The sequence below is a fragment of the Perissodus microlepis genome, chromosome 17, assembly GCF_051167445.1.
Source record: "Perissodus microlepis isolate ML-2025 ecotype Zambia chromosome 17, ASM5116744v1, whole genome shotgun sequence".
NCBI classification, from domain to species: Eukaryota; Metazoa; Chordata; class Actinopteri; order Cichliformes; family Cichlidae; genus Perissodus; species Perissodus microlepis.
This window is the reverse complement of record NC_140477.1, coordinates 33,350,092-33,369,710: the sequence shown is the minus strand read 5'-3', so window position 1 is coordinate 33,369,710 and position 19,619 is coordinate 33,350,092. Positions and strand designations below refer to the sequence as shown.

General features: G+C 42.4%; 2 protein-coding genes across 3 annotated transcripts in view; both read left to right on the top strand.

Annotated features, from left to right (window-relative positions):
• Positions 1–3: 3 nt before the first annotated feature.
• On the top strand, positions 4–5,506 carry fgfr1op2 (FGFR1 oncogene partner 2). Of its 2 annotated transcripts, XM_084909634.1 has the most exons (7): positions 27–117; positions 889–1,120; positions 2,968–3,104; positions 3,280–3,397; positions 3,522–3,664; positions 3,747–3,860; positions 5,038–5,506. In XM_084909634.1, exons 2-7 carry the CDS (start codon positions 1,090–1,092, stop codon positions 5,173–5,175), a joined length of 681 nt encoding a protein of 226 aa, XP_084765760.1. In that variant the 5' UTR covers positions 27–117; positions 889–1,089; the 3' UTR covers positions 5,176–5,506. The 2 variants fall into 2 exon arrangements, with proteins under 2 accessions (XP_084765761.1, XP_084765760.1); XM_084909635.1 differs by lacking the exon at positions 889–1,120 and having other exon boundaries at positions 4–117.
• A 1,037-nt stretch (positions 5,507–6,543) lies between these two features.
• Positions 6,544–19,619, top strand: part of tm7sf3 (transmembrane 7 superfamily member 3) — a 13,239-nt gene continuing 163 nt past the window's right edge. The window contains exons 1-12 of the mRNA XM_084910402.1: positions 6,544–6,831; positions 9,439–9,593; positions 14,337–14,487; positions 14,838–14,958; positions 15,716–15,887; positions 15,991–16,168; positions 16,274–16,360; positions 17,196–17,276; positions 17,380–17,535; positions 17,659–17,759; positions 18,262–18,424; positions 18,518–19,619. The exon at positions 18,518–19,619 is cut by the window's right edge and continues 163 nt beyond it. Coding sequence (XP_084766528.1) covers positions 6,756–6,831; positions 9,439–9,593; positions 14,337–14,487; positions 14,838–14,958; positions 15,716–15,887; positions 15,991–16,168; positions 16,274–16,360; positions 17,196–17,276; positions 17,380–17,535; positions 17,659–17,759; positions 18,262–18,424; positions 18,518–18,771 — 1,695 coding nt within the window. The 5' untranslated portion in view covers positions 6,544–6,755 and the 3' untranslated portion in view covers positions 18,772–19,619. The remainder of the gene's footprint in view (positions 6,832–9,438; positions 9,594–14,336; positions 14,488–14,837; positions 14,959–15,715; positions 15,888–15,990; positions 16,169–16,273; positions 16,361–17,195; positions 17,277–17,379; positions 17,536–17,658; positions 17,760–18,261; positions 18,425–18,517) is intronic.

The window sequence follows — 19,619 nt, the reverse complement described above, 5'->3', positions numbered from 1 at the left end:
TGTGGCTGCTTTATGAGGACTAATGTTAGCCTTTAGCTAATATTAGCTGCCAAACATCAACAGGAAGTAGCAGCGAGGTTAACGCAATTCCAATGTCTTGTACTGTGGCTTCCCCAGGTATGATCATTTTTGTTTCTTTAATTCATTATCTAAAATTGAATGGCAACACTGATTTGTTATGCGCACCCGTTTATAATGCGAGCATGTAAGTGGATTTGCATGAAAGCTTAACTCTGATTAGTAAGTTGGCTAATAAGTGAGCCGAGCTTGTGTATGTATGTATGTTTTGTTAAAATATGTTTTACGTTGTCAGCTAACTGAATTTGGAAAACTGAGATACTAATCCCCTTCACGTTTTATATAGCTGAGACGAATATGCTTCCAAAGTAATCATGTAAAGTGAATCTGACACCTAAAACACGTAAGGCTTGCTCCTAATAAGCGAATTAGCTGACACGGCAGCTGTAATGACGAGTAGGTCGAGGAGGAGAAAGCCTAGACACAATGTCAATGAATGATTTTTAGCTGGAATTTTGAAGTCAGAGCTGACGCTTCAGTTGAGGTTACTTCTTGGTTTACAGAGATTTTTTTAAAATTGTATAATACCAATATGGCGGTGTTGTTGTTTGAACAAATAAAACAGAACTAGATCAAGCATTTCTGATTTAAGTCGTGTTTAAAAAATATTAAAGTGATCATCATATAGAAAAAGACTACTTTTATAGAAAATGACTGATGTAACCTATTGCTGCTGTGCAAAAAGCTACTGCATCATGGTAAATGGCCTGTATTTATATAGCGCTTTACTAGTCCCTAAGGACCCCAAAGCGCTTTACATATCCAGTCATCCACCCATTCACACACTGGTGATGGTAAGCTACATTGTAGCCACAGCCACCCTGGGGCGCACTGACAGAGGCGAGGCTGCCGGACACTGGCGCCACCGGGCCCTCTGACCACCACCAGTAGGCAACGGGTGAAGTGTCTTGCCCAAGGACACAACGACCGAGACTGTCCAAGCCGGGGCTCGAACCGGCAACCTTCCGATTACAAGGCGAACTCCCAACTCTTGAGCCACGATCGCCCCGTATGGTATATACAGGGAGTGCAGAATTATTAGGCAAGTTGTATTTTTGAGGAATAATTTTATTATTGAACAACAACCATGTTCTCAATGAACCCAAAAAACTCATTAATATCAAAGCTGAATGTTTTTGGAAGTAGTTTTTAGTTTGTTTTAGCTATTTTAGGGGGATATCTGTGTGTGCAGGTGACTATTACTGTGCATAATTATTAGGCAACTTAACAAAAAACAAATATATACCCATTTCAATTATTTATTTTTACCAGTGAAACCAATATAACATCTCCACATTCACAAATATACATTTCTGACATTCAAAAACAAAAACAAATCAGCGACCAATATAGCCACCTTTCTTTGCAAGGACACTCAAAAGCCTGCCATCCATGGATTCTGTCAGTGTTTTGATCTGTTCACCATCAACATTGCGTGCAGCAGCAACCACAGCCTCCCAGACACTGTTCAGAGAGGTGTACTGTTTTCCCTCCTTGTAAATCTCACATTTGATGATGGACCACAGGTTCTCAATGGGGTTCAGATCAGGTGAACAAGGTGGCCATGTCATTAGTTTTTCTTCTTTTATACCCTTTCTTGCCAGCCACGCTGTGGAGTACTTGGACGCGTGTGATGGAGCATTGTCCTGCATGAAAATCATGTTTTTCTTGAAGGATGCAGACTTCTTCCTGTACCACTGCTTGAAGAAGGTGTCTTCCAGAAACTGGTAGTAGGACTGGGAGTTGAGCTTGACTCCATCCTCAACCCGAAAAGGCCCCACAAGCTCATCTTTGATGATACCAGCCCAAACCAGTACTCCACCTCCACCTTGCTGGCGTCTGAGTCGGACTGGAGCTCTCTGCCCTTTACCAATCCAGCCACGGGCCCATCCATCTGGCCCATCAAGACTCACTCTCATTTCATCAGTCCATAAAACCTTAGAAAAACCAGTCTTGAGATATTTCTTGGCCCAGTCTTGACATTTCAGCTTGTGTGTCTTGTTCAGTGGTGGTCGTCTTTCAGCCTTTCTTACCTTGGCCATGTCTCTGAGTATTGCACACCTTGTGCTTTTGGGCACTCCAGTGATGTTGCAGCTCTGAAATATGGCCAAACTGGTGGCAAGTGGCATCTTGGCAGCTGCACGCTTGACTTTTCTCAGTTCATGGGCAGTTATTTTGCGCCTTGGTTTTTCCACACGCTTCTTGCGACCCTGTTGACTATTTTGAATGAAACGCTTGATTGTTCGATGATCACGCTTCAGAAGCTTTGCAATTTTGAGACTGCTGCATCCCTCTGCAAGATATCTCACTATTTTTGACTTTTCTGAGCCTGTCAAGTCCTTCTTTTGACCCATTTTGCCAAAGGAAAGGAATTTGCCTAATAATTATGCACACCTGATATAGGGTGTTGATGTCATTAGACCACACCCCTTCTCATTACAGAGATGCACATCACCTAATATGCTTAATTGGTAGTAGGCTTTCGAGCCTATACAGCTTGGAGTAAGACAACATGCATGAAGAGGATGATGTGGACAAAATACTCATTTGCCTAATAATTCTGCACTCCCTGTACATAGGTTTTTATAGGACTGTTCAGAGTTCCCAGAAAACTTTCACTTGACTGCAGCTGTTGTATCTACAGATTATAGACCAAAGTTTTTCCCCATTGTCTAACTAAGATACAAAGTCAGCCTAAAGAAGCTATTTTAATAAGATATAATTCAATAGTGTCAGTCATCACTATAATGAATAGCTTGCTAATGGATAATTGCTTTAACCAAATGTAATACTTAAGGGAAGAAAAGAAGGATTGACAAGGTGGATGACTACTATGTTTGCAAGCAACCGTGTCCTAGCTCCTCTTAAGGATCACTTGTATTTCCTCAGGCATGAACTGTACCTTAGAGAAGGTCCTGGCAGATGCCAAATCATTAGTGGAAAGGCTTCGCAACCATGACAACGCTGCTGAGATGTTAATCGAACAGACGACACATCTCAACAAGCGAGTAGAGGCCATGAAACAGGTAGGGTGTCACATGAACTTGGGGAAATGTGAGGCCTAAAGCATTTGATGTAGAATCCGTGAAGTTTCATTTGAAAAGCTGGAATAACACTTTTTAAAAAGTATTTCTAATTGTTATGATCTATCATTTTATATTTCAGACTGAAGGTTTTTGTGCTTGTTCTTTTTATTGATAGTACCAGGAAGAGATAGACGCTCTGAACGAGGTTGCACGGCATCGGCCTCGTTCCAGTCTAGTCCTGGGAATCCAGCAGGAAAACCGTCAAATTAGGGAGCTCCAGCAGGAAAACAAAGGTAGGCAGTTTCCTTTAATGTCAACTCTCAGTCGGTGCATTTTTAGTTTCGCTTTGATTTGCGGAATATAAAGCTGGAATTTGATCCTTCCTGCAAATCAAACTTGTGTTCATACTTCATGTAGAGCTGCGTACATCATTGGAAGAACACCAGTCTGCCTTAGAGCTCATCATGACCAAATACAGGGAGCAGGTGTTCAGACTTCTCATGGCCAGTAAGAGAGACGACCCCGCCATCGTTACCCAGCTGAAGGAGCAGCACACTACGGTCAGTGTCTGGTGCAAGTACTTTTAATGTATTATTTTGCAATTTTTTACTTTTCTTGTGCATTAAAAAAAAATCATTGCAGGAAATGCAAGCACACATAGACAAGATCAACGAAATGGCCTCCGTGATGAGGAAAGCCATAGAGGTGGATGAGGAGCGAATATGTGAAGATGAGGAGAGGATTAAACAGCTAGAGGTAAAAGCCGAGCAGCATTACTTCAGTTGTTCCAAAGCTTTGAGACCAGGGGAGGGTACAAAAAATCCACAGAAGTTACAAATCCACCCAAAAAAATGTCTGTTCATGTGACACAGAGGATCACAAGTGTCAAAGAAATTGACACTTCACACAAATGCCAATAAAAGTCATCAGTGGAAACTTAAATGATCAAGCCTCTGAGGGGTGGAATCAAAACTGGATCACAAGTCATAGTTAAAAAATGTTCATGTGCTCTGTTATTTATTCATTTATTTATTTAAACAGTATATTTAGTGTGAGTTTGGAGTTTAAAAATGAACTAAAGCTTCATGTTGAGTTGAGATGTCAAAGCAGATCTTAACAGGGCATTTAAATTAAAAATTAGCCTTTTTATTTACATTTCCTCCTAGCTTTGTTTTTTTCCCTTTGACCTACTTTGTTATTTAGACATCCCGCCTCTCTATTTTCAATAGGTTAAACAGATATATATTTATAGGCTTTTTGGCCTTTACCTCTACTACTTGAAATTATCCATAAATCCCATAAAAGTTAGATTTATGTTACTATTTAGCTAACTAGCGTTGCTATGTGGTTTTAGCTTTTGACAGTAAGAACCATTTGTAGTGTTTCCACATGTTAACCACCAGATGTCAACAGTGAGCTTTTGAACTCTTAAAACCTCATAAACCCATATTTTATTCACAGTAGTGGAAAAAGTAGCATTTTAAGAAAAACAGTAGCTCATTTTGAACTTAATACTAGCAATAAAAAAAAAAATAAAAAAAAAAAAAAAAAAAGTTGGGATGGGGTCAACAAAAAGCTGGAAAAATGGAGGAACATTTTAGGTTAACTGGCATAAAGATTAATACTCAACATGATTGGGTATAAAAAGGCCTTTTAAAGAGGCAGAGTTTCTCAGAAGTAAAGATGTGCTGAGGTTCATCAATCTGCAATAAAATTGCATCTGCAACTTGTGGAACAATTTCAGAATAACATTTGTCAACATATAATTCTGAAGAGTTTGAATATCTAATTATCTGCAGCTTAATATCTTCAAAAGATTCTGAGAATCTGGAGAGATCTCTGTGCTCAATAAAATTTGGGTTTATGGGATTTGCAAATCATTCTGTTTTTGTTTGCATTAAACACAGCATTTCTCCGTCTCCATGTATTTCAGTTGGAGAACAATGGACTCCGAGAGCTGCTGGGAATCAGTCGGGAAGCTTTTCTGGTTCTGAAGAGAGACGACCAATCAGACAGCACGTCGCTGTCGCCACTGCTCACCAGTGCCGACGTGAGCTTACGAAAAAGTTAGAGCCCAGGACAGCCCACCAAACCCCAGCCCCCTACTGCTGCTGCTGTAGGGTACAGAGTCTACAGCCTGTTACCACGTGACCGCTTCAGATGATGAGTCTCCTGGTGCATTTAGAACATCGCTGCTCCAGACCTGCATCCCTGTCTGATGATTCGGGCAACAAGCAGCGAGCCACCCCCCCCCTCCCTTTATTCTTTTTCTTGTTTCTTGGTACTGCTGTAACGTTTTGTTCATTTTGGCAGCATGCACGAGCCCGCAGTGCCTGCAACATTTTAAGGTGTAAATGAGTAAATGAAGGGCTTGAGTTCAAATAAATCTATAAGCAAGAAAATTTGTCTGTAGAGTTTGTGTCACCTTCCAAATGTCACACGTTTCTTGTTCTGTTTTGGTTGCTCCTGCAGATACACAACTTCTCACTTTCACTACTCGTGTCAGTAAAAGTGGTTTCTATTCCCACCAATATTGTCACTGGCGGGAATAGAAACCATATCCACAGAGGATCTGCTCCAAAGGGTGAGGTGCATCTTCTGCTAGCTGTGGAATAGAAAATTTCAACACTGTCAAACCACAGTGTAGTTATACTCCACTGAAAGGCTTGTAAACAAGTGCTTCATTGTTTCACTGTTGCACATTTATATCATTAGATTTATTAGTAATTTTATCCACTACTTGGAAAAAAAAATATATATATCTATATTATTGGAAAGCAGTCAGTCTGTGCATTTTAGAGGATGGAAGAGAATATTTGTGGCATTATTGCATACAAAGTGAGATGACTGTAATAAGAGCTTTTCATAAATTGGCTATTATTTCAATCCAACTTGTGTTGGGGAATAGAATTTAGACAAGCTGAAAAGTAGAAGTACACTGCATCATATTTGAACTTGGGTGCAGTCTTTAAGTTATCTTTCCCCATATTTTTTTACTGCAGACGCAAGGCACACCAGAGGGATGTTAGAAAGCATCCACCCATTCCATGGCTTATATTTGAAAACTTAATTTAAATGTAACTGCTGGTAAAGAGCAGCTCGTGTGCTGCTTTGTGCGCACATTAAATAGTGTCTGCCAATATAAATTGGTCTCCTGTTGTGATTTGTTATGGTCTGATGGACAGATCTAATCGAAGTGAGACACGGCTAATGAGGTAAAGTCATCATTAATTAATTAAAACGAATTAAAATTGTAAATAAATAATTGTTTAAATGTTTGAAATGAAATTAATTTAATACATCATTTATATGTTTTGTTAATTGTTTTTTTTAACGTTTTATTTAATTATTGACACATTTAATTTGATGTATCGAAGTCACTCGAGATCGTGTTGATGGTTGGTGACGCCAGAGGGAGGTGGGGATATCGCGGGACGGAGGACGAGAATCTCGCGGTGGCTTCGTTAGGCAGTCAGAGCGGCAGAGGGAGAAGGTCGGCTCAGGCAGGCTTTCACGTCAGTCAAGCATGTCGCTTTCGAGTTTGCAGGGACTCTTACTACCCAAACACGGGACGCTGCCACATTACCAATGATTTTACGGAGGAGCAGATAGAAAAGGGTTTGTTAAGAATTCAAAATAGAGAGGCGGAAAATGTCTCGGTGGATTTGGTTCCCGCTGCTGCTGCTGCTTCTTCAGTTGGTGTATGAAGTTGAAGCGCAGGTAGAAAGTGAGTAGCCTTACCAGAGGATTTTTTTCTTTCTAATCTGATGTAAAGTGACATTCGGTTTTAGAAACCTTTAAATGTAAATGGTATATAATCAAAAAGCTATCATATTCAAACTAGTGGTGTTGTGTTTGGGCTGCAGGACACTAGAGTTGCCCTCTTGTATGGCATTAGCTAGCTAATTAACGCGTTATTCTATGTAACGGACTAAAACAGTCTATTTATCCCACACAATTTAATTCGGTTATGTTTAAAGTTTGAAGTAAGGGGATGCTCGTACACAGGATGTTAGTCGTGCCTAGCCCTCTTGTCAGTTAAGCTCTGCGTTTAAAGCTGTCCTTAACGAGTATGCCGAGATTTACAGCTCCAGGTAGCTTACTTACATATTTTATCTGCAAACAGGAAATGTAAACAGTAATCTGTCTCAGATGTGGTGGACGGCACGGGGAAGAGGCAGCTAGGTCTTACCATAAGAAGAACCTTAGACGGACCACAAGAAGGAAATCAGAATTTAAATTGCTTCTGCATAAATTGCAGAAGTAAGACTCGCATCCAGGGGGTGCTACTTTGAAAGTAGTGCATCTAAATCAATTTATCCAAATGTAATATATATATATATATAATATGATTACATATAAAGGGCCCAATAATTGTCAGTTAAGCAGTTCGGCTGATGCAAAAAGCAAAGATGGCAGTCAACACGATGCAAAGTGATTGAACTTGTGTTAGACCAGACTCTGCCCTGAGGCTGAAGTTCTGTCTGCATGTCAGGAGTGCGTAGGCACCTTTGCAGTGTGTGTAGCCTGCTTTGAAATTAACCAGTCATGTTGTCCTTACCTCAAAGCGCTAAATTAAAATCACTGACCAGGTCAGCAGGATCTGTCAGGAATGATAAATCTAAAAGCACTGATAATCCTGAGCTGTGTGTGTTTTGAAAACTTCAAAACATTCTTTGATTTTCACACAGCAACTTAGTGAATCTTGCAAAAAGTTACCTCACACATTGTGAGCCTCTCGTCCTCATAACACACAGTCTTCAATGTTTGAAGTCTTCCCACACAGTTCCTGCTGAAGAACTATGCAGTAATAGTTAAGGAAGTGTGGAAGATTGCTGTGTGTGAGTGCAACAAAACCAGAAGTGTGGCCTAACTGAAAACAAGTGCAGTTACCAACACAGTGTTTTCTTTGGTTTGTTTAATTATTACCAAGATTTAGTTTTATTTATATGGCGCCAAATCACAACAACAGTTGCCACAAGGCGCTTTATATTGTGAGGTAAAGACCCTACAATAATATAAAAATGACATAATCATGTTCACATTTCACTGTCTGTTCTGTGTATCTGCATCGCTTTTCAAAGAGGGGAAAAAACAGTTGTTTTCCAGTGTAATCTGTTCTTTTTAAAGGGGTGTATGATGCCACATTTGTAGCTGTCAGTCTTGGTGCCTGAATTATGCTTCATTGTCTTAATATTTCAAATACAACTGTTAAGTGTAATCAACACTGGCCTATGATTTAAAAAAAATTACTCATTCTGATTGCCTTCAGTTATGGTTAGAATTAGAGGTCTTCACTGGAGACAGCTTAGACCGCAGTGGGTTATATATAATCAGGCGAATGAGTCAGAAATGGCCAGTAAGGAAACTTCAGCCTGTAGTTTGATGTTAAGTGAGGACACTGATAAGATATAGGCTGCCTGATTGGTTCCAGTTATTGTGGAACTTTGTTTTATGGAATAACGGAGATCTATTAGAAAGAACATAAACAAAAAGAAAACCAGTAGTCATGTAAGCAGATGATCAGAAGAAGAAGACATGTTTTATGAGTCCAGGCCCATCAAGCGGTTTATAAATACATTTTTTGTTTTGTTTTGTTTTCTGAACTGAATCTCTGTATGCAGATCTTTACACAACAGGAAACATAATAAATGAGCAGCTGACATTTTACAGTTCGGGTCCAGCCATCACTCTGACAAAGCCTCCACTTTCTGAGATGTTGAAGGATGTTTATGGTGCCATTTAACCAACGTATCAAATTTAGATGGTACACTCGATTATTTCCGTATAGTAGCCTCAGCACAGAGAGCACGCCTTCGTTCAGGCTTTTGTGTGATTAATCTGTTTTAGGATCTGGTTTAAGGTGGCATGTTTGGCTTGTCACCTACTGCCAAAACTGCTGCTGTGTCAGGTGATTAGCATTTTACTGTATGTTGACTAGTACCAGCTACAGCCTGCCAGCCAGTCTTCTTTTCTACAGTAACTTAGACCGACTGAAGCAGGAGAACAAATACTGTGTACAAGTACTGTGATGAATTTATCATAAACTTTCTTGGACTTGGCTTATAAAAATCAGCGCTCACATGACTTTAAAGTAAATTTTCATTAAATTTTATCTGAACCTCTTTAAGTACTGTTAAAGATCCCTCTGTGGTAATCACATCCCTTTCAACTTGTGCCTCTCCACCACTGTGTCAGAAGACTTTATTTTAATTTTTGGAGTGAGTGAGATAAATTTGGCGAGCAGGCCGGGTGGTGAGTGATGTGACTAAAAGAGAACCAAAAATCCTGACTTACAGAATACATAAATCACACTTTCCCCTTTCTTGCTCAGACCGGGTGATTTTCCTGCCGGGGAGGTTCCAGAACGTGAGCATCTCGCAGAATGAGACAGTGCAGGCGGTGGTGTCCACAATCCCTTCAGAGGTCGCTTTCATCACTCTGCAGTTCCACACGCAGCATCGAAACGCAACAATCTCCTACACAAGGGTGAGGAAATGCTGAGATGATAACCTCTGGTGTGAAGAGGTGGAAAGAGCAGTGAAAGTGTGCACTCAAGTAGAAGTGCTGTTGAAATATTACTTAATTAAATGAAAAAGAACTGGTGTTATCAGTAATAGACTGTATATAAAGGTTGGCTGTACCCACAGGGACATCACCTTTTAAAGGCTTAACTTTTTTGTTTTGTTTTGTTCTTCCATTAAAAACACACCAACGCCACCAATATCACTTTGTCAGTAGGCACGTAGACAAATTTGAAATTCGAATATTGCAATAACCGTACAGTGATGAACCTGCTTGTTCAACAGAAAGCCAGCAGCACACTGATGATACCACGTAGGTCACATGGTTACGTTTTTCTGAACACTTTTGAAGTTTAAACTTTAGCTTCATGGCGGGTACCATTATTTCCCTGCACGGCTGCTATTCGAGCAGAGATAAGCTGTCAAGATCAAAACTGTTTTTTTGTAAATGGCTGTAAAAATATTAATTTGATTCAATTTAATATGATTTGCTTTGTCACTATCGTTTTAAAGCTTTTGAGGCTGCCATTTCTTACTCAGCCACATTCTTCAGTAAAACTGTATAGATATATTGTGTTAATACTTCACATTTGGCCTATATTTAGGACAAAACATTGAAACTAACAAAGCCACAAATACAACAAATTGTAATAGTGGGTATTTGTTTATTTTAGTGTGTTCTCCTCGGACGCTAAGTAAACATTAGTTCATTTAGATGGATGTGAGTGGCAAACAAGAAGTTTACAGTGATTTTAGTAACCAGCTGGCTGAGCTGCCATTGGTGTGTCATGACAATTAGTGAAGGCAGCTAAAGTACAGTTTCCATGTTTGTTTAACTGTTTCTTTAAGCCAGCGGTCCCCAACCTGCGGGCCACGGACCAAATGACTCACAGCCCGGGGGTTGGGGACCCCCGGGCTGTGAGTCATTTGGTACTGGGCCGTGAGAGTTCAGGCTCAGGTGTGAAATTTATGGTTTTGAGGGTTTTTATCGTCAACTCGGTCTCCCTGGGTCTTTTCCCGTGTTGTAGTTGTGCGTCTGATTTTGAAAGAAATATTTACGCGTTACCATAGTGACCAGAGAGCATTAAGGGGCAGAGAGGAGGATGTTACACTCAATTTTGTTGGCACATTTCAGGAGGACGCTGCTAATAAAGTTACACAATCACACAGTGAATTCGCGTTTATTATTATATTTAATACCACAGTTTTTGTCTTGGTCTTATCATTTTATTTTGTTGTATTTATCCACGACACCTTAAAGGCTGGTCCGTGAAAATATTGTTTTCTCATTGAGCATCATTTTGAAACACAGCCTGGCATGACGGTGCGTTCACGACCCTACAGGCTTCATGAGCATAAACGGCAAATTGTTCAGAGGGAATTGGCTGAAATGCTGAAAATGGGAGTGATAGAAGAGTCGCACAGCGCCTGGTGTAGCCCCATAGTTCTTGTGGTGAAGAAGGATGGGTCTGTACGGTTCTGTGTCGACTATCGCAAGGTGACTGAAGTGTCACGCTTTGATGCTTATCCTATGACCGGGTTGACGGGCTCCTGGACTGGTTGGGCACGGCCCATTTTTTCACGACACTGGATTTAACCAAGGGCTACTGGCAGATTCCCTTGTCTGCCGAGTCCAAGGAGAAAACTGCCTTCTCCACTCCGTACAGTTTGTACCAATTCGTCACGCTTCCGTTCGGCTTGTTCGGAGCTCCGGCCACCTTTCAGCGCCTCATGGAACGGGTGCTGCGTCCACACGCTGCATATGCTGCCGCCTACCTGGATGACGTGATCATCCATAGTGACACCTAGGCAGAGCATGTGCAGCAGGTGGCCGCAGTCCTGGAGTCCTTGAGGAGGGCGGGGCTCACGGCCAACCCGAAGAAATGTGCGGTTGGACGGAGGGAGGTACAGTATCCGTGGTACCACTTGGAGGGCGGGCAGGTGCGTCCACAGGTGGAGAAGACGGCAGCTATCACATCCTGCCCGCGCCCTGAGTAGGTTCGGCTGGACAGCTCCCCAGCCTTAGTCGGGCGGTGGGGGTGTGTGGTGGAGGTGTGGTCCCTGGCTCGGCTGCAGGGGGAGGAGTGGTGCAGTGAGCTCAACGGGGCGGTGCTTGGGAGGCAGGTGAGAACACAGCCGGTGGCATTTGGTCTGATGACAGTTTCTTCCCCTTTTTAGTGAGACGGGAGAGGAGCGTAGGGGAGGGGAGACTTTGGAACACCTGTGACCTGAGCGGACCAGACTGAACTGTCCCAATAAGCAAACCCAGAAATAAATGTGATAGCTCTTTCTCGATCTGTGTGTGTGTGAAGTGCATTTTACAAAGAGTTAAAGAGGGGATGTTTTCTGTTACATCAGCAAATCAGATGTGTAATCTAAATTGGGTGATCCTTCAGAAGTGTGGTCACATGACACAGCAAAAATATAAACGGAAATAAACTCAGAGGCATATTTCATAGTGCATCACGGGCAGTTAGTTCTACATCTGGCTAATGAATGAGGCTTTGTGAGTGAGGTCGTCTGACCCTCTGAGAGAACCCGCAGTCAGCTGATCTACAGTCCTCTGGTCATGAGTGGCAGACGGGGCGTTCCTCAGGGGAAAAACTTCTGGCGTCAGTCCCAGAAGTCTGAGGAGACAGCGCCGTTTGGGTCCATGCAGCACACAGGAGCATGGAAAGTAGTTTAGCTTAACTTTCCTTATTTACGTTTCTGGTGGTGGCAACAGTGGAAAGGGCCAGAAAAACAAATCTATGTGATTGAAGACTCGTCTTATCATTAAGACATGTCTCAAGTTTAAAGATCACCAGCAATCACCAAAAAGAAGGACAGAGAAATTTAGAAAGAACAAAACAGGAAGTGTGCTTTTACACAGCATCAGATAAAGCTTAATAAAAAGTGAATATGCAGATTGTGCACATCAGTTTCCTTTATATTCTTATCTCTTTTGTCAATTTCCTTTTTTTTCTTCCTTTTTATAACTCTGGCTTGTTTGACATGATAACCACAAGATCCTGATTTATATTTGTCGTTGTTTATCGGCTGTCAATGTTTTTGGTGACTGAATATTTCAATTAGAAGCATAAAAACAGATAAACTAATCATTTTTTAAAGGAAATGCTTTCATAAACCAAACCTACACTTAATTATATCACTGTTTTACCCACTTCCTGTTGGTGACTTAAGTGTTGAAACTTTAACTCACTTGTGATAGTTGGGTTTGAAGCGACCCCACCTCTGCAGCTGATGACACAACTGAAGTTGAGCCTGTGCTGACTTGAGAATCTCTACATACTCCAGCAGCGTCTGTGTCCACAAGAGATGGTGATACAATGCGGTTATTATACAGCAGTGGGACTGAGAGCCATGTCATGGGGGCGCAGATCTTCTATGCCGCCAGGCCTGTCACACAATAGTAATTCAGATCATTGCCTGAGTATGAGCTTTTTCCATTTGTTGTTTGTCACAAGCAAAAATCTTTCCACGTGAAACACAGTACAGATAATGTAAAGTCTCTCGGTTTTCATTAGACTCTGCCGGCTCAGTGCTGAAGCACGTATAATGTCGCGCTCTAACCCGTGCGATAATGTATTTTTTGCTTTGATAAAACATATTCTCTAACTCTAAACCAGCTTGTTCATGTGAACGCAGCGCTCACCAGGTCAGGATGTGGTATACCATGTGGCACACGCCTGTGTTTGATTCGTCCTGCTCTCAAAGGCAGTGAAATTCAAATTAATGAAGTTTTAACAACAAAAAAACATTTACAGTAAGAAGTCAATTTAATTCAAAGTTAAAGGAGTAAAATGGAGTTTTCTTCATGTCAGCAATCTCTTCAATCACAAGCAGCTTTCATTTCCAAATGAAGTAGCTGTTGTATTGTTCACAAACGTAGCTCTATCCTAAAACTACAGGACATCTGCAAGCTGCTTTGCAGACCACGCCCACCCCAACACATGTTTTAATGCTGATTCAATCAGTCTCATATCTGCTTTCTTTGATGCCTGCTCTGTTTTCTACAGGAGGTCTTACTGCTATGACAGAAGAGTGTGAAAGTCACAGAACAGAGCCATTGTACCAACTAGAAATCAGAGCAGAAGGAAGTTATTTTTTTTAACTGTAGCAGTGCTTCCTGGGCCTAAAGATCTGACTCTTAAAATAAAATGTTTGTCATTCTTCTTAGGAGCTCTATTATTGGAATGTATGTCCTTTTTTTTCATAGCACAAGTTGAGTAATGTTTTCTTTCCTCTTGTTTTGGAGACAGACACCAGCATTTAAGGTGTTTAACTTTGTTAGGACCTGAGTCTGCAGTGAATCATAATCGCTGGCAAGTTCACACTAATCCACCAAACAAACAACCAAGTGTGTTGAGACGTTCAGAGGAGAAAGTGTTTATGTAGGTTAAACTGGCAGGGGATCGTCACCACCTTAGTTTGAGATCAGACTGTACATCATTTTGGTCAGACAGAACTATCTCACCCACGTTTGCATGGAAATGTTTCATGGTCCTCAGAGATGAGGGCCTGATGGCTTTGGTAATCCACAGTCTCTCATCTATAACCACCATGAAGTTGAATGCTTGGTGAATTTTTCCTCAAGCACCATCATGAGGTCAGACCATGAATGGGAGCACTTCTATGTTTTCTAAACAGCACAGCATGTGCCTCTGCATATTATCTGCTTACTAATTGATATCTCTGTTCGGATCAGATGCCGGGCCTGGGCCTCTCCCTGACTGCGGTGGACTCAGGGCTCGTGTCGGCTCTCCGGCGGGACCAAACGTCCCTCACCTTGTTCCTGTCCTCTCCTGATGGCAACACTGTGGCAGGGACCGGGGTCATCCTCTCCTACTCCAGCACTGGTAACACTTCAACTGTCCTCCGTTACAAAATACACCAGTGTGCTTCTCTTCTGACTTGTTTCACTGTCTTTGAATGTTGCCTGAGAAGCACAGAACAGGAAAGTAAAAGGAGAAGAAAGCAAAAACTTTGGACATTAACTAAAACAAACCATGTCAGCGCAGTGTGATTGTCACTGGAGGAAACCTGAGCCGACCACGAGCTTGTACTCGCACTGATTTGGTTTACCTCCACTGGGTGTTGAAACCTATTTTAATAAGTCATGTTGACATAGCAGAATGACTCTCAGCCTTCCTCCTATTGGCCCACCACGTCCAGTCCAGCGTCTAACAGTGAATGTGTTCTGTGTCAGATCCAGTTCCAGGAGCGTGCAATATGGAGTTTGACCTGGAAATTGACCCAAACATCTACATCCACTACAATCTCTATGAGACCACGATCCGTTTTGCACCTGCCAACCTGGGATATGAGAGGTAGCACATGACACCGACTCTTATTGTTTTCTTCACTTCCTGTTCAACCTGTTGAGCCACAGGCATCAGCGGCTCTGTACAGAGATCACATTTGCCGCGCTATCGTCAAACCACCTCCGTTTGTTTTCTTTGAAATGATCTCGTGCTCTCTCTCTCTCTCTCTCTCTCTCACTCACACACACACACACACACACACACCCACACACACACACACACACACACACAGCCTCACCTTCTCACGCTTTGCTTTGTATATCAGTGCCACAGAGTTGTCCTGAAATGGTTTTGCTCACTTACACACAGTCATTTCCTGTTTGGTCTGTGGAGACTCTATTCAAATTTTAATGTGAAAGCTTTCGGGGGAAAACATGCATCTTATTTGCTTGTAGATAATATGTTTGTTAGACAGTATCACACTTTTTCCCTTTTTTGTTTTTGTTTTGTTGTTGTTTTTTTTATATTTCAAGCATCACGCATGTAACATGGTAAATGGTTTTGATATAATTGGTTTAAGTGGTTTAACTTTAAACACTAAAGGTTGGTTTAGTGATGCGTTAGAAACTCTTCTTGTCTGACATGTCTAACTGGAGTTATGTGTTATTATATCATGTGATCAGTCGGCCTGGTGACTACTCCCTCTAACCTAAGATTCAGGTCTTAGCTGTGCTACAGGTTTTGAAAAAATGTAATACTCTGAAAAAATGAAAATAAAATTGTGGTGATCCAAAGATAAATGTATGTTGCTCCTGTCCGTCAGAGATGGAGCTCCTCCAGCCTGCAGCCAATCCACAGGAGCCGACACACGCTGGCGGCTGCAGTACGACATCTACCAGTACTTCCTGCCTGAGAATGACCTGTCAGAGCGCAGCCTGTTCACCGGCTTTCAGGCCGTGGCCGACAAGAAGGGCATGATGGAGAACGGCAAACGGGTGTGCAACGTGAACGCAGCGGATGCCGAAGATTAGCAGTCGAATGTGCCAGAGCTGCCTGTTCACAAGTCTCCTGCCTTTTCCTCTCTGTGTCTCCCCGCAGGTCATGACGCTGGAATCGACAGATGTGAGCTCGATGGTTTTCAACTCCATCCCTGGTCAGGGCATAATCTACTCTGTGATCGTTAGAGACCCGCTGTTGAACACCTCGGCCTCTTACGTGCCCGCCCACACCTACGCCTGCAGCTTCAATTCCACTCTAGACAGCTGCCAAACTCTAGGTGAGCTTCTGAGCTCTGTCGAAAACTCGATGCTATTGAAGCATGGATTTCTGACTGTATAAATGACTGACTTATTGTAACTGCGGTTTGTAAATGATATTTCAGGGAAGATATCTACAAAAATCTTCTTCACCATCACTGGCTTGGCAGGGCTGTTTGTCTGCTTCTTTGGGCATCGATTCTTTAAATGTGGTGAGTAGTTAGTTCTTGTTTTGTGTGGCTTTGGTGCTACAGTATCCCAGTGCATGATGGTCAGTCTGTGTAGTATTAATACTACTACAGTCAGGACATTTTACAGGACATTTGTGAGTATATAGCTCTGAATGCAGGATACTAATCCAGCGTGAGTCAGATTTTTTGTTGATTTGTGTCAGTAACTTTATTTGTATCGATCGGTCCACATCGTCATCTTTGTAGCTGATGAAACTTCAGGTTTCAACCACTCTTTAGTCTTAAGCCTTTAAAGCTTCCTCTCTAGACTCTGAAGCTCTCTGCCAGTTGTTTATTTTATAAACAAGAGGCTCCCATCACGGGTCGTTACATGGTCAGCAGAGAGAATTATGGGGTCAGAAGCTGTTTAAAAAAAAAAGATAATTTCATCATAGAAACTAAACAAAGAAAAAGCGTCAAATGCACACAGAGCTGCTGCAACATCTTCTCAGCCCTTCACTCTTCAGTCGGTGGGTTTTAGCAGTGGCCTGCCTCTCATGTGGTCTCCCTGGCGTGTCACGCACAAATGCATTTGTTCCAAACTGAACCCATCACTGTGATCGGCCCCCGCTGCCAGTGCTACTAATTAATCTGATAATGACAGACACAGTATGTCTCCCCAGTCTGAGGAGAATTTGTTATTCCGGAGCACGAGGCTTCATGACGTCCCAGGAGCTGGAATTTCAGTAGCTTTAACAATGTTTGTGTGAAATGTGAAGAGAATGAATTGCTGTTATCTTATGTTTGGTTGTTCTTCTCTCTCCTCCCTCTGACTTTTGTTTCTTGGGCCCTGTTTCCACCTCTCCTGACCACACAGAGCTGTTTTGCATGGGATTCAGCTTTGCAGCCTTTTTGTTCTTCATCCTCATCACGAGGACCACAGAGCTGGACTATGACAGTAAGTCGGGGGGGGGGGGGGGTGGTTTCTAGGCTTTCAGTCTTTTCACATGATGTGCAGCATTTCATGCTTTTCACTGCTGTCTGTGTCTTTCTCTGTGCAGTCCGTCTGACCCTGTCAGCCGTGCTTGGCGTGGTGGGCGGGATCATCCTGGTCATGATATGGTGGCGTTTCGGTTCAGTCATGGCCGTGGTCGTGATTGTGGTCGGCCTGATGCTCGGCTTCCTCCTCGCCTCCGTTGTCCTCTTCACTCCATTAGGTATGGAATAAATCTGGCTTTTGTTGTGTGTCGTTGACTCTTCAGTACCGTGAGAAAAAGCTACAGCTTATTGTTAAACGCTTCATGTTCCATAAGTTTCTGTGTGTCGTGGTCTTTCTGCAGGAGACATCGATGTGTTCAGGAAATCCGACGCTGTTTTCTGGGTGACGTTCTGCTGCGTCACGCTCATCGTTCCACTCTTTTTCGTGCGTTGGCCCAGAGAGGTAACTGATTTAACGCTTCAGGAGCTGGAGGTGTTTAAAGGTTTTTAGCGTCACCTGGTGGTCATGTCAAGAATGACATTTAGGTCAACAGCAGGTACCATAGTTAGAAAGACTATGATCCAGAGCCAGCTCCAGGTTCTGGACATAAATAGCACTAAACGTTTGTCAGCAAATAGTCATTAGTTTGAGCAGCTGTATGACTCTTGTATTGACTGTAAGGGTCTAATGGTGCTTAATCCATCATTATTTCATTCATCATTCGTGTCCTGTTTCGGTCACCTTCGCAGCATGCTGCATTGCTGCCTGGCTAGAATAATAATTTCATTTTTATATAACATTTAATTTACACAGCCCAAAATGATCGAACAAGTGTGCTCACAAGATAAATTCACTATTTTTGGAGAAATGGCACAGTCCAAAGCACAATTACAACACACAGAGTGCAGCATTGATTTTGCAAGCCTTCATAGCTCAAACAGTAAAAATCATGTGTGTGTTTCAGGGAAACATCACCACATGTGGGATCGTTGGCGCTTACGCTGTGGTTCTTGCTGTCAACGCCTACATTTACACAAGCCTCTCTTACATCACCCTGAATATCCTCAAGCGCTTGCTCAACAACACCTTCAGTGCAGTGTTCACTGACGTGCCGTTTCAAACCATCGGTGAGTACACGAGTGAATGTCAAGAGCTCAGCAAAGCTGGCAAAGTTGAGTTACTGGCCTTCAACTAAAACTCTCTGGTTTTCTTTTGACCAGATTACGTCATGATCACAGTGTGGGTGGTGCTCAGCGTATGCGGCATCGTCCTGCAACTCTACCGCGAGCGCTCCCGGCCGTTCTTCCCGCCCAGCCCGTACCTCATGTGGCAGCAAGAACGCGAGCGGCGCAAAACTAACGTCCTGGACCCGAGCCACCACTTCCCCTCTCTGCCCAGCCGCCTCCTGGCACGAATGCGGCAGCTCACCATGCGCACTGAGCCGGTGGGAGAGCACACACCACTGCTACTGTAAACCCAGGACACATTCAATGGGTGAGGTTACGTTTGACCTTGGGAGCCTCAGGCTGCCAAGTTACAAGGACACCAGAGCCTGATTGGACAGGTGCTGAGGCTCCAGCTCAGATGAGCTCATGGAACTTGGGCCTTAGTAAAAAGTGACATTACAGACCTCAAGCGGAAGGAGCGACTTCCTCTGAAAACTAACGCCACTTTTATCAAACACTTTAAGACATTTTAACAATCACAGAGGAGGAACTGAAAGAGTTGCCTTAATTATCTTTTTAATGTCTAAGATGCTTGTTTTGATGCTTCATGTTGCTTCTGCTCAGTTTACCATTTGCACTGAAGTCCCAAACCACTAACAGTTCACAAAGCGAGGCGTCTCATCTCAAGTTACTCAGATTATTTCCATCAGCACAGTTTTTTTTGTTTGTTTGTTTGTTTTTAAATGACAAAACAGAAGATATGTGTTTCCTCGGTACATTGTGTAGACCTGCTGACCACTACTGTCATGGAAAACTTTAATATGGAGGTCTCATGAGCCACTTTAAGCTCTAACTGGACTCCTGCAGGTCACAAAAGACATTTTAATACATTTTTAACAAAAAGAATAATAAATCAAGATTTAATATTTATCCAAATGTGTGCCATATATGAATGTTTTAACCTGTTTGCTTATCTTGATTGGACTGAAGTCATGCAGTCCTGTCACTCTTTTTGTACTTTGCACACTGGATTTTACACTTTTTTTTTAAATTCCTCTCGCTTTAATGGTGCTGGCTGATTTCCTGTGAATCTGTTGTGCCACAACTTTTCTCAGGGCTTCACACTCAGCTTGAAGACTACTGATGAGACAGCTGA

Bases quoted from the DNA above. Each gene is read 5' to 3' on its own strand.
- fgfr1op2 (XM_084909634.1), top strand. From the start codon at position 1,090: ATGGTATATACAGGGAGTGCAGAATTATTAG. The intron at 1,121-2,967 runs GCAAGTTGTATT...GTATTTCCTCAG, and splicing joins AGGGAGTGCAGAATTATTAG to GCATGAACTGTACCTTAGAG. The intron at 3,398-3,521 runs GTAGGCAGTTTC...TACTTCATGTAG, and splicing joins GCTCCAGCAGGAAAACAAAG to AGCTGCGTACATCATTGGAA.